Source organism: Diceros bicornis, chromosome 13, assembly GCF_020826845.1.
Source record: "Diceros bicornis minor isolate mBicDic1 chromosome 13, mDicBic1.mat.cur, whole genome shotgun sequence".
NCBI classification, from domain to species: Eukaryota; Metazoa; Chordata; class Mammalia; order Perissodactyla; family Rhinocerotidae; genus Diceros; species Diceros bicornis.
Genome location: NC_080752.1, coordinates 55,264,068 through 55,278,170, shown reverse-complemented (window position 1 = coordinate 55,278,170; position 14,103 = coordinate 55,264,068). Strand labels below are relative to the sequence as shown.

General features: G+C 57.4%; 1 protein-coding gene across 1 annotated transcript in view; it reads right to left on the bottom strand.

The window, feature by feature from the left end:
* Positions 1-6,130: 6,130 nt before the first annotated feature.
* The window catches only part of LOC131412366 (forkhead box protein O6-like), a 30,153-nt gene continuing 22,180 nt past the window's right edge, over positions 6,131-14,103 (bottom strand). Inside the window, 2 exon segments of the mRNA XM_058551950.1 lie at positions 6,131-7,338; positions 7,340-7,573. Coding sequence (XP_058407933.1) covers positions 6,295-7,338; positions 7,340-7,573 — 1,278 coding nt within the window. The 3' untranslated portion in view covers positions 6,131-6,294.

Genomic DNA, 14,103 nt, shown 5'->3' with positions numbered 1-14,103 from the left:
GCATCTGAAGTGAGTTCACACTTTTATTACCTCCCTTTGACAGGTGGGAAACTGAGGTGCAGAAGTAGATGCCAGTTGGTGGCAGAGCAGGAACTTGCTGACAGAGGACACAGCCTACAACCAGGCTGTGGGAAGCCAGGCCGCCCCTCTACTCTTGAGGATGGAGTAATGCTCACCTTGGCACCTCGTGCACAAATGCACAAAGCTGGAGCAAAGGCGATTCCTCGCCTGTCCCTGGCCTAGGGTGCTTGCCTCGGGGGAGGGTCCCTGATGGGGACTCCAGGCTGAATACGGACAACCTCTAAGGATCCCAGCCCTGTCCCCTCTGTGAACACAGCTTTAGTCTAACCCTCCCCTTTACTCAGAGAAACTGAGGCCCAGAGAGGGAAGGGAGCTTGCTCTAGGCCATAGGACAGAAAAAGCTAGAACAGAGGGCCCAGGCACCAGACCATGACTCTCACCCCCTTGCTCTCCTCATTCGCCACACTGCCACTTAAGTGGCACTGACCAGGTTGGTGAATCGTGGGGCAGAGGCTGGGTCCTCCCCATGGGCAGGTCTTAGAGCCTTCAAGCCCACCTGGTGGTCAGCCTGAAGTGTCCATTGCGTCCCCATTTGGGGGTACATGACCTCTAGACCTGGGCTCCTGGTCTGCCCCCACCTAAGACTGCAACCAGTATGCATTACTTTTATTTCCTTCCTATTTTGCAGGGTAATTTTTCATGTTACTTTTTTAATTTCAAAAGAATTAAAACTTTAAAAATCACAACCAGCAGCAGCATTGCAACCTTGCCAATTGACACTGCCACTATCATCAGTACCATCATCCCCCAGAGTCATCACCAATGCCAGCCGCAGGGTATGACTGTGCCCCCACTGCCAATGCCCACCCCTTAAGCTGTCGTTACACCCTCACCCTTAAAAAATGTCTCCTACGTGGCCCCAGAATCAAGCAGAAATGGTCTTCCTCCAGCATTTGCATTTCATTTCTCCTCCCACCCCCAAGCTCATTCCAGGGTCATATGACCTGATGCCCTCCCCGCTCCCAAGGGCCCCTGGCCTAGCCTGTCCTGCAGAGACTGTGGGCTGGGCTCTGGCCCTGAAGTCCTCGCTGGGGGCTGGCAGCCAGCAAGGGAGCCGGGAGGGCAAGCGGCCCCCTCCTCAGCCTGGCACTCCACCCACCCAGCCGGCCGCCCGTCTGCCTTCCTGAGCTCATTATCTGCAGGTCACCGTTCAGCAGGAAAGACAAGGCGTGGGTTCTGCGGGCGTTCATTAGCCGTGAGAGGAACAGTGTGTGTGAAATTAGCAGTCACCTGAGGCCCTCGATAATTTCATAATTAGGAGGCCTAATGGCCCCAGCTCTGGATGCCAAATGACTTAACCCCTTGCCTGCTGGGCGCCAAACCCCTAGCCCAAGGCTGCAGGGGAGGGCATGCAGTAGCCCCCTGCTCCAGTCCCTCCCTATGGCCCAATCACGCTCATTTCTGCCACCCCAGCACCCAGCACCAGGGCTGGCACAGAGGGGTGGCATGTAAAGTTTATGGAGTGAATGAGTGAATGAATGAATGAACGAACCTGTATCCAAATGGGGAGAGTTTCAGCCCCCGCTGCAGGTGCTCAGGGAGGAACGACTCTCCATCTGTGTGCGTAGGTGTGTGGCTGTGTGCATGCCTGTGTGTGTGTGTGTGTGCACGCGCGAGCTTGAGGGCACACACATGTGGATCTGTGATGTCTGCTTCTAAGAACCTTGCATGTGTCCATGTCCATGCTCACATCTGTGATACTCATTCTCCTACCTCCTGTCTGGAAAGAGAGGGAGCTCTGCGATGGGGCCCCAAGAGCCTCCCTTGATGCCAGCCTCTTCCGGCATCACCTGAATAACAGTAGCTCCAGAGTTTCTCTATCGGGGCACACTTAAGGGATAAAGGGGGCCAAGGAGTTTCCCTTGAACCTGCATTTGCTTAGCAAGTGCACGTTTTTTAGACTGAATGTTTATTTGGGGGGCTGGTGCTATTAATGAGGGGCAAAAGTCACAGCCTTTAGCATAGGGGGAGCTGGTATGACAGCCTCCAGAAACCAGCCCATCCCCCGTCACTCTCAGCCTGCTCCCCCTCCTCCCAACCTTCCCCTAGTCCTGAAGAGGTGAAGGCCGAGGGGAGGGGTGGGGTACACCGGGCTCCAGGCCTGTGTAGGCCTTCCCCAATCTGGGACAATTGGTTCTGAGCCTCCTGCGACCCTGCCTCCTTCCCCTAATTGTAGAGCAGATGTGGAGAGGTGAGTGGGGTGAGAAGGGAGGAGCATGAAGAAATGGGCGAAGAGGAGGTATGAGGAGAACAAGAAAGGAATAGAGAGAGGGAACAGGAGGGGAAGTGGGAAGAAAGGAGAGGAAGAAAGAATGGGAAGTCCCAAGGAGGTGAGAGAGAAGAGGGGAGGGGAGGAGAGGCAAGGAGGCTGAGAGCATTATCAGCACTTAAAAAGCCAGCAGCTCTGTTCTTCTTTGGCACAAATAATAGCTTTTTACGAATAAATCATGTGTCAGACGCCTCCCAGGGAGTGGGCGTGGAGGGGGGCTCGTCTGCTGGGCTCAAGGCTGGTGGGGAAGGGCCAGTCGCAGACCCCCAGCTGCAGGGGTGTTGCCCCCTTTCTCCCGATGGGGCTCAGCAGGACAGAAGCTCTCTCTAGAATTACCACTGGCCTGAGCCGGGCAGAGCTCAGTCGTTACTCTGAGGTGGTTTCACTGCTCCCTGCTCATAAGCCTGGCCACATCCCAGGGTTGGGAGTGTCCCTCTGCTCCCCTCCTCTTCCTCCGCAGAGCAGCCCAGAAGACACTCCTGGCAGGGGAACACCAGCTCTGGTGCACCCGGAGAGACGTGTGCGCCAAGAAAGGCAGACACACCCAGAGAGGAAGGCATGCAGCACACACAACTCACACAAGCATGGACTCCACAGCCCCGGGCACACATGTGAGCCTACTCAGAGATGGATACACTGTCATTCTCAATAGACACACACACACACACACACACACGCTCAGGCATGTGCGTACTCAGACAGGGAGGCTCCAACCATCACTCAGCCTGCCCCCCTCCCAGCACACTCACACACACACACACAGGCCCACACAGGCAGAGGCACATGGGGCTACATGGACACACACAGACCTGCACATGCACACCAGCAGCCCACCCTCGGTCAGCCTAGGGTGGGGGCAGCTTTGCAGCCCATATGGAGCCCAGACCCAGCTGGACCATCCGGAGTCTGATTGTGGGGTGGGGCTGGGGCATCTGTCCCAGGGGAGGATCTGTCAGCCTCTCTGTGCTCCCCACCCGGCAGGGACAGCTACCACACCCCACAGTGAGGTCTCGCCCTCCACCTTTAAGTCCTGTACATGTCCTGCTGGCTCAGAGCTCGTTTGCTCTTGTGGTCACAGCCACCTCCCCAGAGGCATTGGAGGCTGCAGGAGAGCCTGGGCATTGGAGGTCCACAGTGCGGGCAGGAACCCGGCTCTGCTCCCTGCCAGCTGTGTGACCTCAGAGAATAATTCCAATCTTATTTGCTCTTCAAAACAAATCTGAGACAGGTGCTACTGTCCCATCTCCCAGAACAAGAAAGTGAGGCTCTGCGGGTAAGAGCACTGGGCATTCCTTTCTAGGACCATGCTCTTTGCACAGATTCTAGGAGCTCACAGTGTCCTGGTTTTCCTTCTCCTCAGTCCGGCGGCTCCCTCTCAACCAGTGGGTTCCTCTTCCTGTGCCAAGGTGTGCTAAGGTATCCATGCAATCAGACCTGGATCCCCTGTTCTTCCCATTCTGCACCACCCCCAGGCCACTCCCAACACCTCCATGACAGCCTCTGTGCCCTTGGTTCTCTGAGCCTCTCCAGCCCAGACACCTTCCTGGGCTTCTGACCTCACTACCCAGGGGGACATCTCCAGGCTACCATGTCGGCCAATGCCAGGGCCAATGCCATTCACACAATATACATGCTCCTGAACACCCCTCCCACATCCCACTGGTTCCCGTAGTACCCAACTCAAATTGAGCCTGTCTGAGGCTGAACGCACCAGCTTCCCCGGGGCTCCTCCTGCTGGGATGTTCCCCATCTCAGGGAAGGGCTCTGTCTGCCCAGGTCACCAACTCGAAACCAGGTATCACTCAACTCTTCCTTCTCCCTCATCCCCCATGTCCAATCCACAACAAAGTCCCAATGACCCCACATCCAAAATATATGTGACCTCTTCCTTTCCGCTCCAGCCCCACTGCCCTCCCATATCCCTCCTGGTTTCAGTCACCACCAGCACCTCTGGCCTGGCCACTGACTCCCTCCCACTGTTGCTCCCTCCAGCCCATTTGCCTCCCTGTCATCAGTAACCTTTCTATCTCTGAGTTTCCATCACACTAAACTGCCTTTGGTTCTGGAACCCATATGATCTCTTGATTCCGGGCCTCTGACCATGCCGTTCCCTCTGTCTGAATCCCTCCCCTTCCCAAGGCCAACTCATCCTTCAAGGCTCAGCTGAGACAGCACCCCCTCCAGGCACCTTCCCTGACTCCTCAAGCCTGGGATGGGTGCAGCGTGTCATTCGTTCCCACAGCAGCCCTCTGGCTCCTCCCTTCATTCCAGCTCTGACCTGCAATCGCCTCTTTACTCATCCACGTCCCCCTCGAGCCTCGAAGTTCCTTGAGGGGAGAGACTGTGCCTGTGGTGTTCTCTGTGGCAGCCCCAGTGCTTGGTATAAGACCTGGCACATAACAGTTGGTCACTAAATCTTCTGTGGATGAATGAATGAATGAGTGCAGGACCACTGCTGAGCACATTACATACCTTTTCTCCTTTACTCCTTAGAAGAAATCCATGCAATCAGTGCTACTATCCTGTGGTCTAGGCCAGGAAAGCAAGGCTACAGAGCTTAAAAACTTGCCCATGGTCACACAGCCAGTAAACCGCCGGGAACGGATTCAAGTAGATGTCTGTGTGCCTTCAAAGGCCTCCTTTCCACCCCACCTTGCCTTCCCAAGCCATTGTCCCTCTCGGACCTTTTTCTCATCTGTATATCGGGAACAAAAATCGTGCCTAATACATGACCTGACACTAACAGGTTCTCAGTAAATATCTGTGCCTTCTCTTCCAATCTCTGAGGCTTATTCAGGACAGAATTTCGCCAAACCAGAAACTTCCTGCATGCACATGTTCACGGAAACAGGTGCAGAGCTCCACACAGGCACATCTCCAGCGTCCGGAACTCACTAGGCCCTTAACCAATGTGTGTTGAGCAGACAGACGTAGTGAATGCTGACACATACTCAGAGGCAAAGCCACAGTAGGGGCTCAGGCACAGGGACACTCCGTCCCCATGATCCCTGCCAATTCTCCTCCTCTGCTGCTACGCCCCCTGCTAGCCCAAGGCGCGGGAAATATTTAAAACAATTTTATCCATGAAAATATGCTGTACAATGCACTCTACACGGCCTCGACACGGCACACACGCACACGCGCACGCTGACGGCACGGCCACGGTACACTGCCTACGACATGCGCCAGGGACGCCGCGCCCACAGCCCGCCCCGACCGGACACTTATAAATATGGGAGAGAGGAGCCAGCACTGGCACAGAGAAAGGGGTGTCGGTTGTGGGGTGGATGGGAGCTGAGGCCCGCTGGAGAGACTGAGACCAGCACTAGCGGGTGATGGGGAGGTTGGAAAGAGGGATTGACTCCGACGGAGGAGGGGAGAAGCTAGGGCCGGCAAGGATGGGTGGGAGGGTGGTTTAGGGCTGAAAGAGGACAGCTCAGGGTGAACAGCAGGTAGGTGTGAGTGTATTTTCGGGAGGGGATTGCTGGCTTGGGGTGGGTGAGGCTAAGACCAGTAGGAAAGTGTCAACTGAGAACTAGACCGCAGTTTGGGGTGGGCGATTCGTCATGGCGAGGGCCCCACAAATGAAACTGAAGATTCGGAGACGCCCCCTGCCCCATCTCCCGGTTGGCTTCCCCGACCAGCGCGGCCCACCTCGCTCCTCGCCGTTCCACCCAGCCCGGAATTCGGCCTCCACTCCCAGACTTCCTGCCCCCGGGGGAAGGAGTGGGTCTCAGGAGTTTGGGCAGCAGTGGAGGGGTGCCCCAGCCCCTCCCCACCACTTCCTTCAGCGGTCAACTTCTGAGGGATGTCTCTAGCTGGGCTGGGGCTGCCTCCTGGATCCTCCCGCGGAGCTGGAATCGGGGGTGGGGTCCCGGGGATCAGGATGGGAAGACAGAGGCCCCTTGGGGCGGGGCAGGCACCCGGGGCGCGGGAAGCGGCCCTCAGCCCGGCACCCAGCTCTGGTTGGGGGGCGGGGCCCCGGCCAGGCCGGGCGGCGGCGGAGGCAGGGCCGAGTCGAAGTTGAAGTCCATTTCGTCGCTGTCCATGAAGTCGCTGAGGACGATGGACTCGACGTCGCACTCGAGGCTCCCGCTGAACATGTCGAGGTCCAGGTCGGCCGGGAAGCGGTCGGGCGCGGCACCCAGCGGCCGGGCAGCGGCGGCCGCGTACGGCCCGGGCAGCGCGTCCAGCAGGAGGCCGCCGGGCGGGGCCCCGAAGGCGGCCGCATGGCCCGGCGGCGCCAGGCCCGGGGCGCCCGCCTCGCCGGGCAGCGTCATAAGGCTGATGGGGTGGGCTAAGGCACTGCGCGAGGGCACAGGCGGCGCGTATGGGGCCGCCCCCTTGCCCGGGTAGGCGGCGGGCGCGCCCGCCAGCGCCAGCTCCCCGGGCGCTCCCAGCACCGGGCCGGGCCTGGGCGCGGGCGGCGGCGGCAGCAGCGCGGACAGCGCCCCGGGGCGGAAGGGCGCGGCGGCCGGCGCGAAGCTGGCCTGCTTGTTCTCCTGGATGGTCTGCATGGGCAGGCGGCGCAGCGCGCCCAACGCCGGCGGCCCGAAGCCCCCGCCCCCGCCCCCGCCCCCGCCGTAAGCACCGCTCTTGCAGCCCCCGAAGTAGGCGGGCGTCCCGGCGCGGGCCCGCGGCCCGTACGCGTCCTGCGCGCCGTCCAGCAGGGCCTCGGGCAGCCCCGCGCCGCCGCCGCCGCCGTGCAGACCCAGCGGGCCTCCCAGCTCGGCCAGGCGGGGCAGCTCCCCCGGGCAGCGCGCACCCAGCGCGGGCGACAGCGCGCTCGCCGGGCTCGGGTACATGAGCGGCGACGATGGCGCCAGGGCCTCCAGGGCCTCGTCGTCCTCCAATTCGGCCGCCTCCCCTAGCAGGGGTCTCCCGCCACCGCGGAAGTCGGCCCACGCCTCATAGTCGTCGCTGGCGTGTGAGGCCGGGCTGGTGGCCCACTTGGCCGCGGCAGGCAAGGGCCCCGGGGCTGGTGCGCTCAGGGGGGCTGTCGTCGGGGCTTCGCTCAGGTGCCTGCAGCTGCTGCTTCTTGCTTGCCTTGCCTTTGATGCACAGGAACTTGGCCCCGTTGTCCATGGACGCGGCCCTGCGCCGCGGGGTCTTGCCCGTCTTTCTGCCCTCGGGGTTCAGCATCCACCACGAGCTCTTGCCGGTGCCCTCGTTCTGCACGCGGATGAAACGGGTGTGCAGCGACAGGTTGTGCCGGATGGAGTTCTGTGGCCGGAGACAAGGACATGGGTGGGGGAGTGGGAAGTGAGGAGGCCGTGGGGAACGGGGAGGGGGGAGAAAACAGAGAAGGAGGTGAGAGGATGAGAAAGGAGAGAGCCAGAAGGGAGAAGGGGGCAATGGGGTTGGGGGAACAGGTGTAAGTCCCCAGGTCGGACTAACCCGAACACCCATCCTCTCCCCCGCTCCCCACAGGCACTGCCCAGAGGGTGGGACCCGAGCCTTGGGCCTGGCCTTTCCCGGGAAGCATGGGCGAACCTGAGGGCGACTCTTAAGGGGCCTGCAGCAGGGGAGCAGGACCCTGTCTCCCCAGCTCAGCCCAGCGCCGCCTGGAGCTGGCCAGCCTGCCAGGGCCCCCGGGCAGATTATGTAAGGGCTCATGCCGCTGCGGCTCATTTGTCTGCCCCCCTCCCTCCCCAGCCTGGCATGGTGCCAGGAGCCCGAAAACCCAGGGCTCCAGAAATCAATCTCTCGGTGACTGATTAAGCCCTGTTTAGAACTAATTGCTCTTTCGTGTGTGGGGAGAATAAATTACCTGCTTTAATTTCGTGTCTTTAAAATGCAACTGCAGGTAGAGAAGACTGTTAACCCTTTGCTGGGAGGGCCTGGCCAGGGAAAGCAGAATAAGCTGGGGGTCCCCAAGGTGGCTATAGGCCCGAGACTATGCAGAGATTTCCCCCAACTCCTCTGAGCTCCTGGGACCTCCACAGAGGACGTGGATCCCAGCAAGCCCCTCAAAACACATCCACTGGCCGTGGAGACCTCAGACCCCACCTCTGCTTGGTGCCCACCTTCAGGCCAGCCCAGCTCTCCAGCCTGCCCTTTGGGCTGCAGCCCACCCTTCCCTCCTGACCCACCTGAAGCAGAGTAGCTCTGCCCTCAAAGCCCCTTCCGTGGAGCCTTCACAAAATCCCCACAAAGCAGGTGGCGTAATCCCCATTTACAGACAAGAAGACCAAGGCTCAGGAGGTGAAGTGGCTTGCCCAAGGCTCCATGGCCCTTTCTGCTGTTCCTTCCTACTTCCCTGAGCTTCCTTTTTGCCACCCCTGCATATCCTCTTCTAAATTTCTACTCTGCCAGTCTCTAGTGATCCCCATGTCACTGCCTGCTTTTGCCAAGAAGGCAGGGGAGTCCACAGCTCCACTGACCTGGCTCCCCTCAGGAACCTGGAGGAGTAGGACTTCTGCTGGGCCTGCCACGCCCCACCACTGGGGCCTCCCACCTGGTGGCCTTGACCTCCCAGCTTAGTAACTGCTGCAGAAACAGCATGGGCTTGGGTATCAGAAGGGCTGGGCAGGATGCCTGGCTCTTTTCAGCCACCTAGCTATGTGACCATGGGCTGCTGACTCAATCTCTTATGAGCCTCAGTGAACTCTGAAAAAAATGGGCAACATTCAATAACCACTTTCGAAGGCTGTTAGATCATTACCTGAGATAATGTGTGTGGGTAAGTGTTTGGTGAACCCACCAGGTGCTCATAGACGTTGGTTAAATCCCTCACTCTGGCCAGAAGACCTCATCTCTTAGGTCACCCAACAGACCTGCTCTGTCTCTACCTCCTTAATATCATACCCTGAGCATAACTGTGCTGGGCACTAACAACCCGGGGAAGCTGGCATTACCCCATCTCATGTACCAGGGAGCGGAGGCCCAGAGGCATGATGTAACTTGCCCACAGTCCCACAGGCAGCAGTGCTAGGTACCACTCCATCCAGATCTGCCCAGCTCATGGACCTGCTCTTAACTCATTAATCCACCTGTAACCATAACCACTGATCCATGAGGGCTCTCCCTCCCGCCTCCTTCCCACCAGTCTCCAGGAGGAGGGGTCCTTTCTGCTGCCCAGGATATGCTCCCACCCCTCACCCCCAGCTCCAGGTACTGCCCTGACTCTTCAGGGCCCAGGCTCCCTATCTCTGGCACTTTCTGGTCTAAGGAGGTGACAGCTGGGGCTCCAAGGCCCCTCCAAGCGTTGCCCTGCCTGGCTTCTCCTGGGGCCCTGAGAGGAGGGGAGCTGGACCCCCAGGGAGTGGTGCTCCCTCAATTAGATACCCCCTTCCTGCTCCCGCCCCTGCACCTGGCTCCCCAGCCCCTCCCTCACACCTGTGTTCAGGGGCCTAGGAGGCCTCAGTTCTTCTCCCCTATGGAACTCTCTGGCTTCCCAGAAGCTCCACCTCCCAGCTTCTCCACCTGGAGGTCAGTAAGGCAACACGTCTTTATCAATGTCCCTATGTGCCAGCCTGGTTCTGAGTGCTGGGGGGGAAGGAGGAAGGACATTGCCAAGTACCAGCACCTACTCAGAACCTGCCTGTTCAGACGTATAAGCGTTAAACTACTTTATCTCACGTGATCAGTCTGTCAAACTCCATACAAGTCAGGGATTGTGATCCCTATCTAAGGATGAGGATAGTGAGGCTCAGAGAGGTTAACTAAGTTGCCAAGGTCACACAGTTTAAGTGGCAGAGCCAGGTATTGATTTCAGGTTAATCTCACCCTGAGTCTAAAGGACATCACATTCCACCACGGGAGAGAGAAACGAGTCAGAGAATTTCCAAAGAATCTTAGGAAGCCAGTACTCCAGTGCTTCTCAAACTTTCCATGTAAACTATCCCTAGAAGCTGGCAGCATGGAAAGACTGGGGACATATCACAAGGTCAAAATTTCCTATATGTCTTGTGATTCGTTTGTAGAGTTCAAGTGAATTTTGAATTGTACTTCATAATACGTCCAAATTTTCTGAATATAAAAATAATGTTTTAGATTTTTACCAAGAGCACATGTTCTGAGCCTAGGAAGGTTTGCATCCTTCCCCACTCTGTTTCCTTCCCAGCCAGGTACCCCTGGGAGCTTGAGCCCCAGCCTGAAACAATGGCTGGTCCAAACCAGAGAGAAGAAAGGATTTGCCCAAGGTCACCCAGGACCTGGTGGTAGAGCAGGGATTCGGGCCCAAGCCCCCTGACCCTCAGCCTGGGGATTGATCCATTCCACCAAGCCTGACCTGGGGCAAGTCCCTCCTTCTCTCCAGCCTCAGTTTCCCTACCAGTAAACTGATGAGATGGGCCATCTGTACTCTGGGGACCTTTTGGATTTGACACTGAAAGTTCTTAGAATCATCCAGCCCAGAGGTTTTCAAACTTTTTTTCAAAGTAGTGGAACTCTTTCAGTTAATGGAATCTAATGCAAAACTTGAGTGTTGCACACTCAAGCCATCAGGGAGTGGGGGTGGGGGCACCTGAGGCCCTGCCGGCTCAGCACCCTCCCTTGCACTCGCACAGAAAACCAGGCCCCTGGGGAGAGATTCTGCTGGCCAGATGGATGGGGCAGAGAGGAGGCCTAGAGGAGGGCGATACCTTGTCCAGGGTCACCCAGGGAGGTGGCCCAGAGCTGCACAAGGACCTAGGCCCTCACTGCTGAGCCAGGCTCTGCACCAGGTGTACACCAGGGCTGTGCCCCACGAGGGAAGCCCAGGCCCTGCAGCCCAGGCTGGCTCCTCAGAGCCCAGCCACCTGGTACCGATCAGACCTCCCGGCCAACATCCAATGGCAAGCGCAGATCACAATTCACCCACAAGGCCTCCTGGGAGGCCAGAGGCCACAGAGGAGGTGAGGGAGGCAGAGGAGGGAGATGCTTCTGCCAGGCAGCAGTAACCAGGGCTCCCTCTCGGAGTCGCCTAGCAACCCGCCACCACAGCCCGGCCCCAGCATGCCCGCGCTCCCCTGGTGCCCAGAGCTGGGCCCGACTTCTGGGGCCTCCCATCTCCCATACCTCCATGCAGGCCTGGGGCAGGTTCCCAGGGGAGATAGACCTTCCTGATTCAGGGCCTCAGGAGACCCTCAGCGGGCAGAGGGAAGGGAGAGTGAGTTACATTCCACACCCATCCCACTCTCCCTCAGAACCTGGGCCAGGGAGGCCAGTCCCCTGGGGCCTCACCCACCAGGGAGAGGAGGCTGGCGCAGGGCAAAGCGCATGCGCTCTGGTGTTGGCTGCGGATCCCAGTTTTGGCTCCAACACTCACAAGCAGTGCGACCCTGGGGCAAGATGCTTTGAACTTCCATCTCCTCACACAGCTACCTGCTTCCACCCTTGCTCCCCTGCAGCCCTCCACCACGCGCCAGCCAGAGTGGTCCTTCAAATAACCCGGATCACGTCCAGTCCTGCCCAGAACCCTCTGACGCCCCCATCTCACTCAGAGTAAAGAACAGAGGCCTTGCCATAGCCCACAGCCCCTCCATGACCTCTCAGACTCCTCCCCTAAATGCTGGATCCCTCCCTCCTGCTCTGAAGCTGCGAGACATGGTCGCACCTTGGGGCCTCTGTCTCAGAGAAACACTGGGCGCCCAGACACCCACGTCGATCTCTCATCTCCTTCAAGTCTTTCTTCAGATGTCACCTTCTGCAACGAGGCCCATCCCGACCACTCTTAACAACTGCTCCTCTTCCCTGCCATTTCTGGGCCCCCTTACCTTGCTCTACATTTTTCTAAAGCAATTATCACTGTCTAAATGAATATTTAATTTATATATCTATGAATTAATAAATTAATATATGTTATATATAAATATATAATGTATTTATATTCTGTATTTATTATTTATTGTCTGGTTTCACTATTTCATGAGGGATTTTTGTCCATTTTTTACTGTACTCCATGTGTTTGATACATACTAGGCGTTTACTAAATGTCAAAGGAATGAATGAATGAATGAGAGAGTAAAGGGGGAATACTGTGTTGCAGGGAGAATTAATGAGACTGGGCAGAGTAGCTGGCACATGATATGAGCTTCTCCAAACTGGGCTGAGAGAAGGGAACATAGTCAGAAGGAGAGGTAAGCATGGGGTGGAGGAAGTCAGGAACAGTGTGATCCACAGATGGAACCGCAGAGAGCAGTGAGGGATTCTGTGAGAGGGGAAGAAGGCCTCAGAGGGTGAACAATGCAGCTGCCCACCCCAGCCCCCCACCTTGCTCCCTCCTGCTCCCCAGATAGACCTGAGTAACCTAGGGCTTGCTGGGGCCAAGGTTTCTTACAGACTGTACCACCTGGGCGAGAAGACACTCCATGAGCCCCAGTGGGAACAGAATAACCTCATCCTTGCTGACCGTGCTTCCCTCCTGGACAGGGTCTGATCCATTTGATGGCGCACCTCATCTATCCAGCAAGACAACCCCATCTATTCCCAGGACACCCTTCGCCCACGAGCAGTAATGCATTCATCTGACAGCACAACCCCATTTATCCAGCACACCAGTCCCATTTATCCAGCAAGTACAACCTCATTTGCTAACAGCACTCCATTCACCTGACGGGCCCCCTCATTTATCCAGCAGGACACCCTCATTTATTCTCCAAGTCGGAGGCTCTCCTTCCTCCTGTGGTGTGGCTGTGTTCTCTGACAGTGCAACCTGACTGATCCAGCAGGACGTCATCTCTCCTACAAGTACACTTCATCCCGACAGTACAACCTCATTTATCTAACAATGCAGCCTCACCTTGCCTCCAAGTACCACCTCATTCCCTGACAGTACAACCTTGTTTATCTTCCAGTACAACCTCATTTCTCCTCCCAGTACAGCTTCATTCTCTGATAGCTCAGCCTCATCCAATCTTACTTTTCCAGCCAGAGCCCACCAGATCTCTAGGTGGGGAGAGGGGAGTGTGGAGAGGAAAGGGGTTCCACCATTTGCTGTCTCCTGCTATGACTATGTCCAATCTCCCCAGGCCCAAAAGGGCCCACAGCCTTTGAGTTCTAGGTTGCGTGGCCCAGCCAGTGCTCCACCATTGCCCCACCTCCCGTTTTGTCCCCTCTAGGGCTAAAGAGGGCCCACAGGATGGATTTCCTCCAGCTCTCCAGGATTTGATTTGTAGCTGTTGCTGATTTCTGTGGCATGGATACTGCCATCGTAGCCAATTTTAAGCTGCCAGCATGACGTCACTGAGCGCAGAACTGGGAAGAAGTGTGCACGATCGGCTCTCATGAGCCAGTGGAAGCCAGCTCTAGCACACCACCGCCACGTGCTTCAAATACTGAGGCAGGAGAAGGGCACCACTTACAGTATGACAGACCCAGGCTAGGTTCTTTGATACATTTCTTCTTTTAATCCTGATAACTGCCCTGCAAATAGGTAGTGCTACTTTACAAAGGGGGGAAACTGAGGCTCAGGTGGATTAAATGACTCCTGAGGCCGTGAAGCTGGGAAGTGATGGAGCCAGGTCTGGGTCTCAGTGTGACGGGGGACACTGCCCCCCTGCCCACCTCAGTGTCCATCCCTGCCTTGGTTCTCAAGCCCAAGCTTCCTGGCTTTCATAAGAGACAGGAGACCCAAGTCTTGTGCCCCTCACCCACCACAAGCCCTGTGCTACCTCCTGGCCTCCCTGGCACCAGGCGGTTCCAGGACCCTCCCAGTTCAGTCCCGGGTCTTGTGTCCATCCATTCAAGCCCGAAGCCAGGTATGGACACCTCTCCAGGTTCTATCACTGTCCAAGGTTCAGCCCAGCCCCTCCCTCAGGAAGTTGACCTGC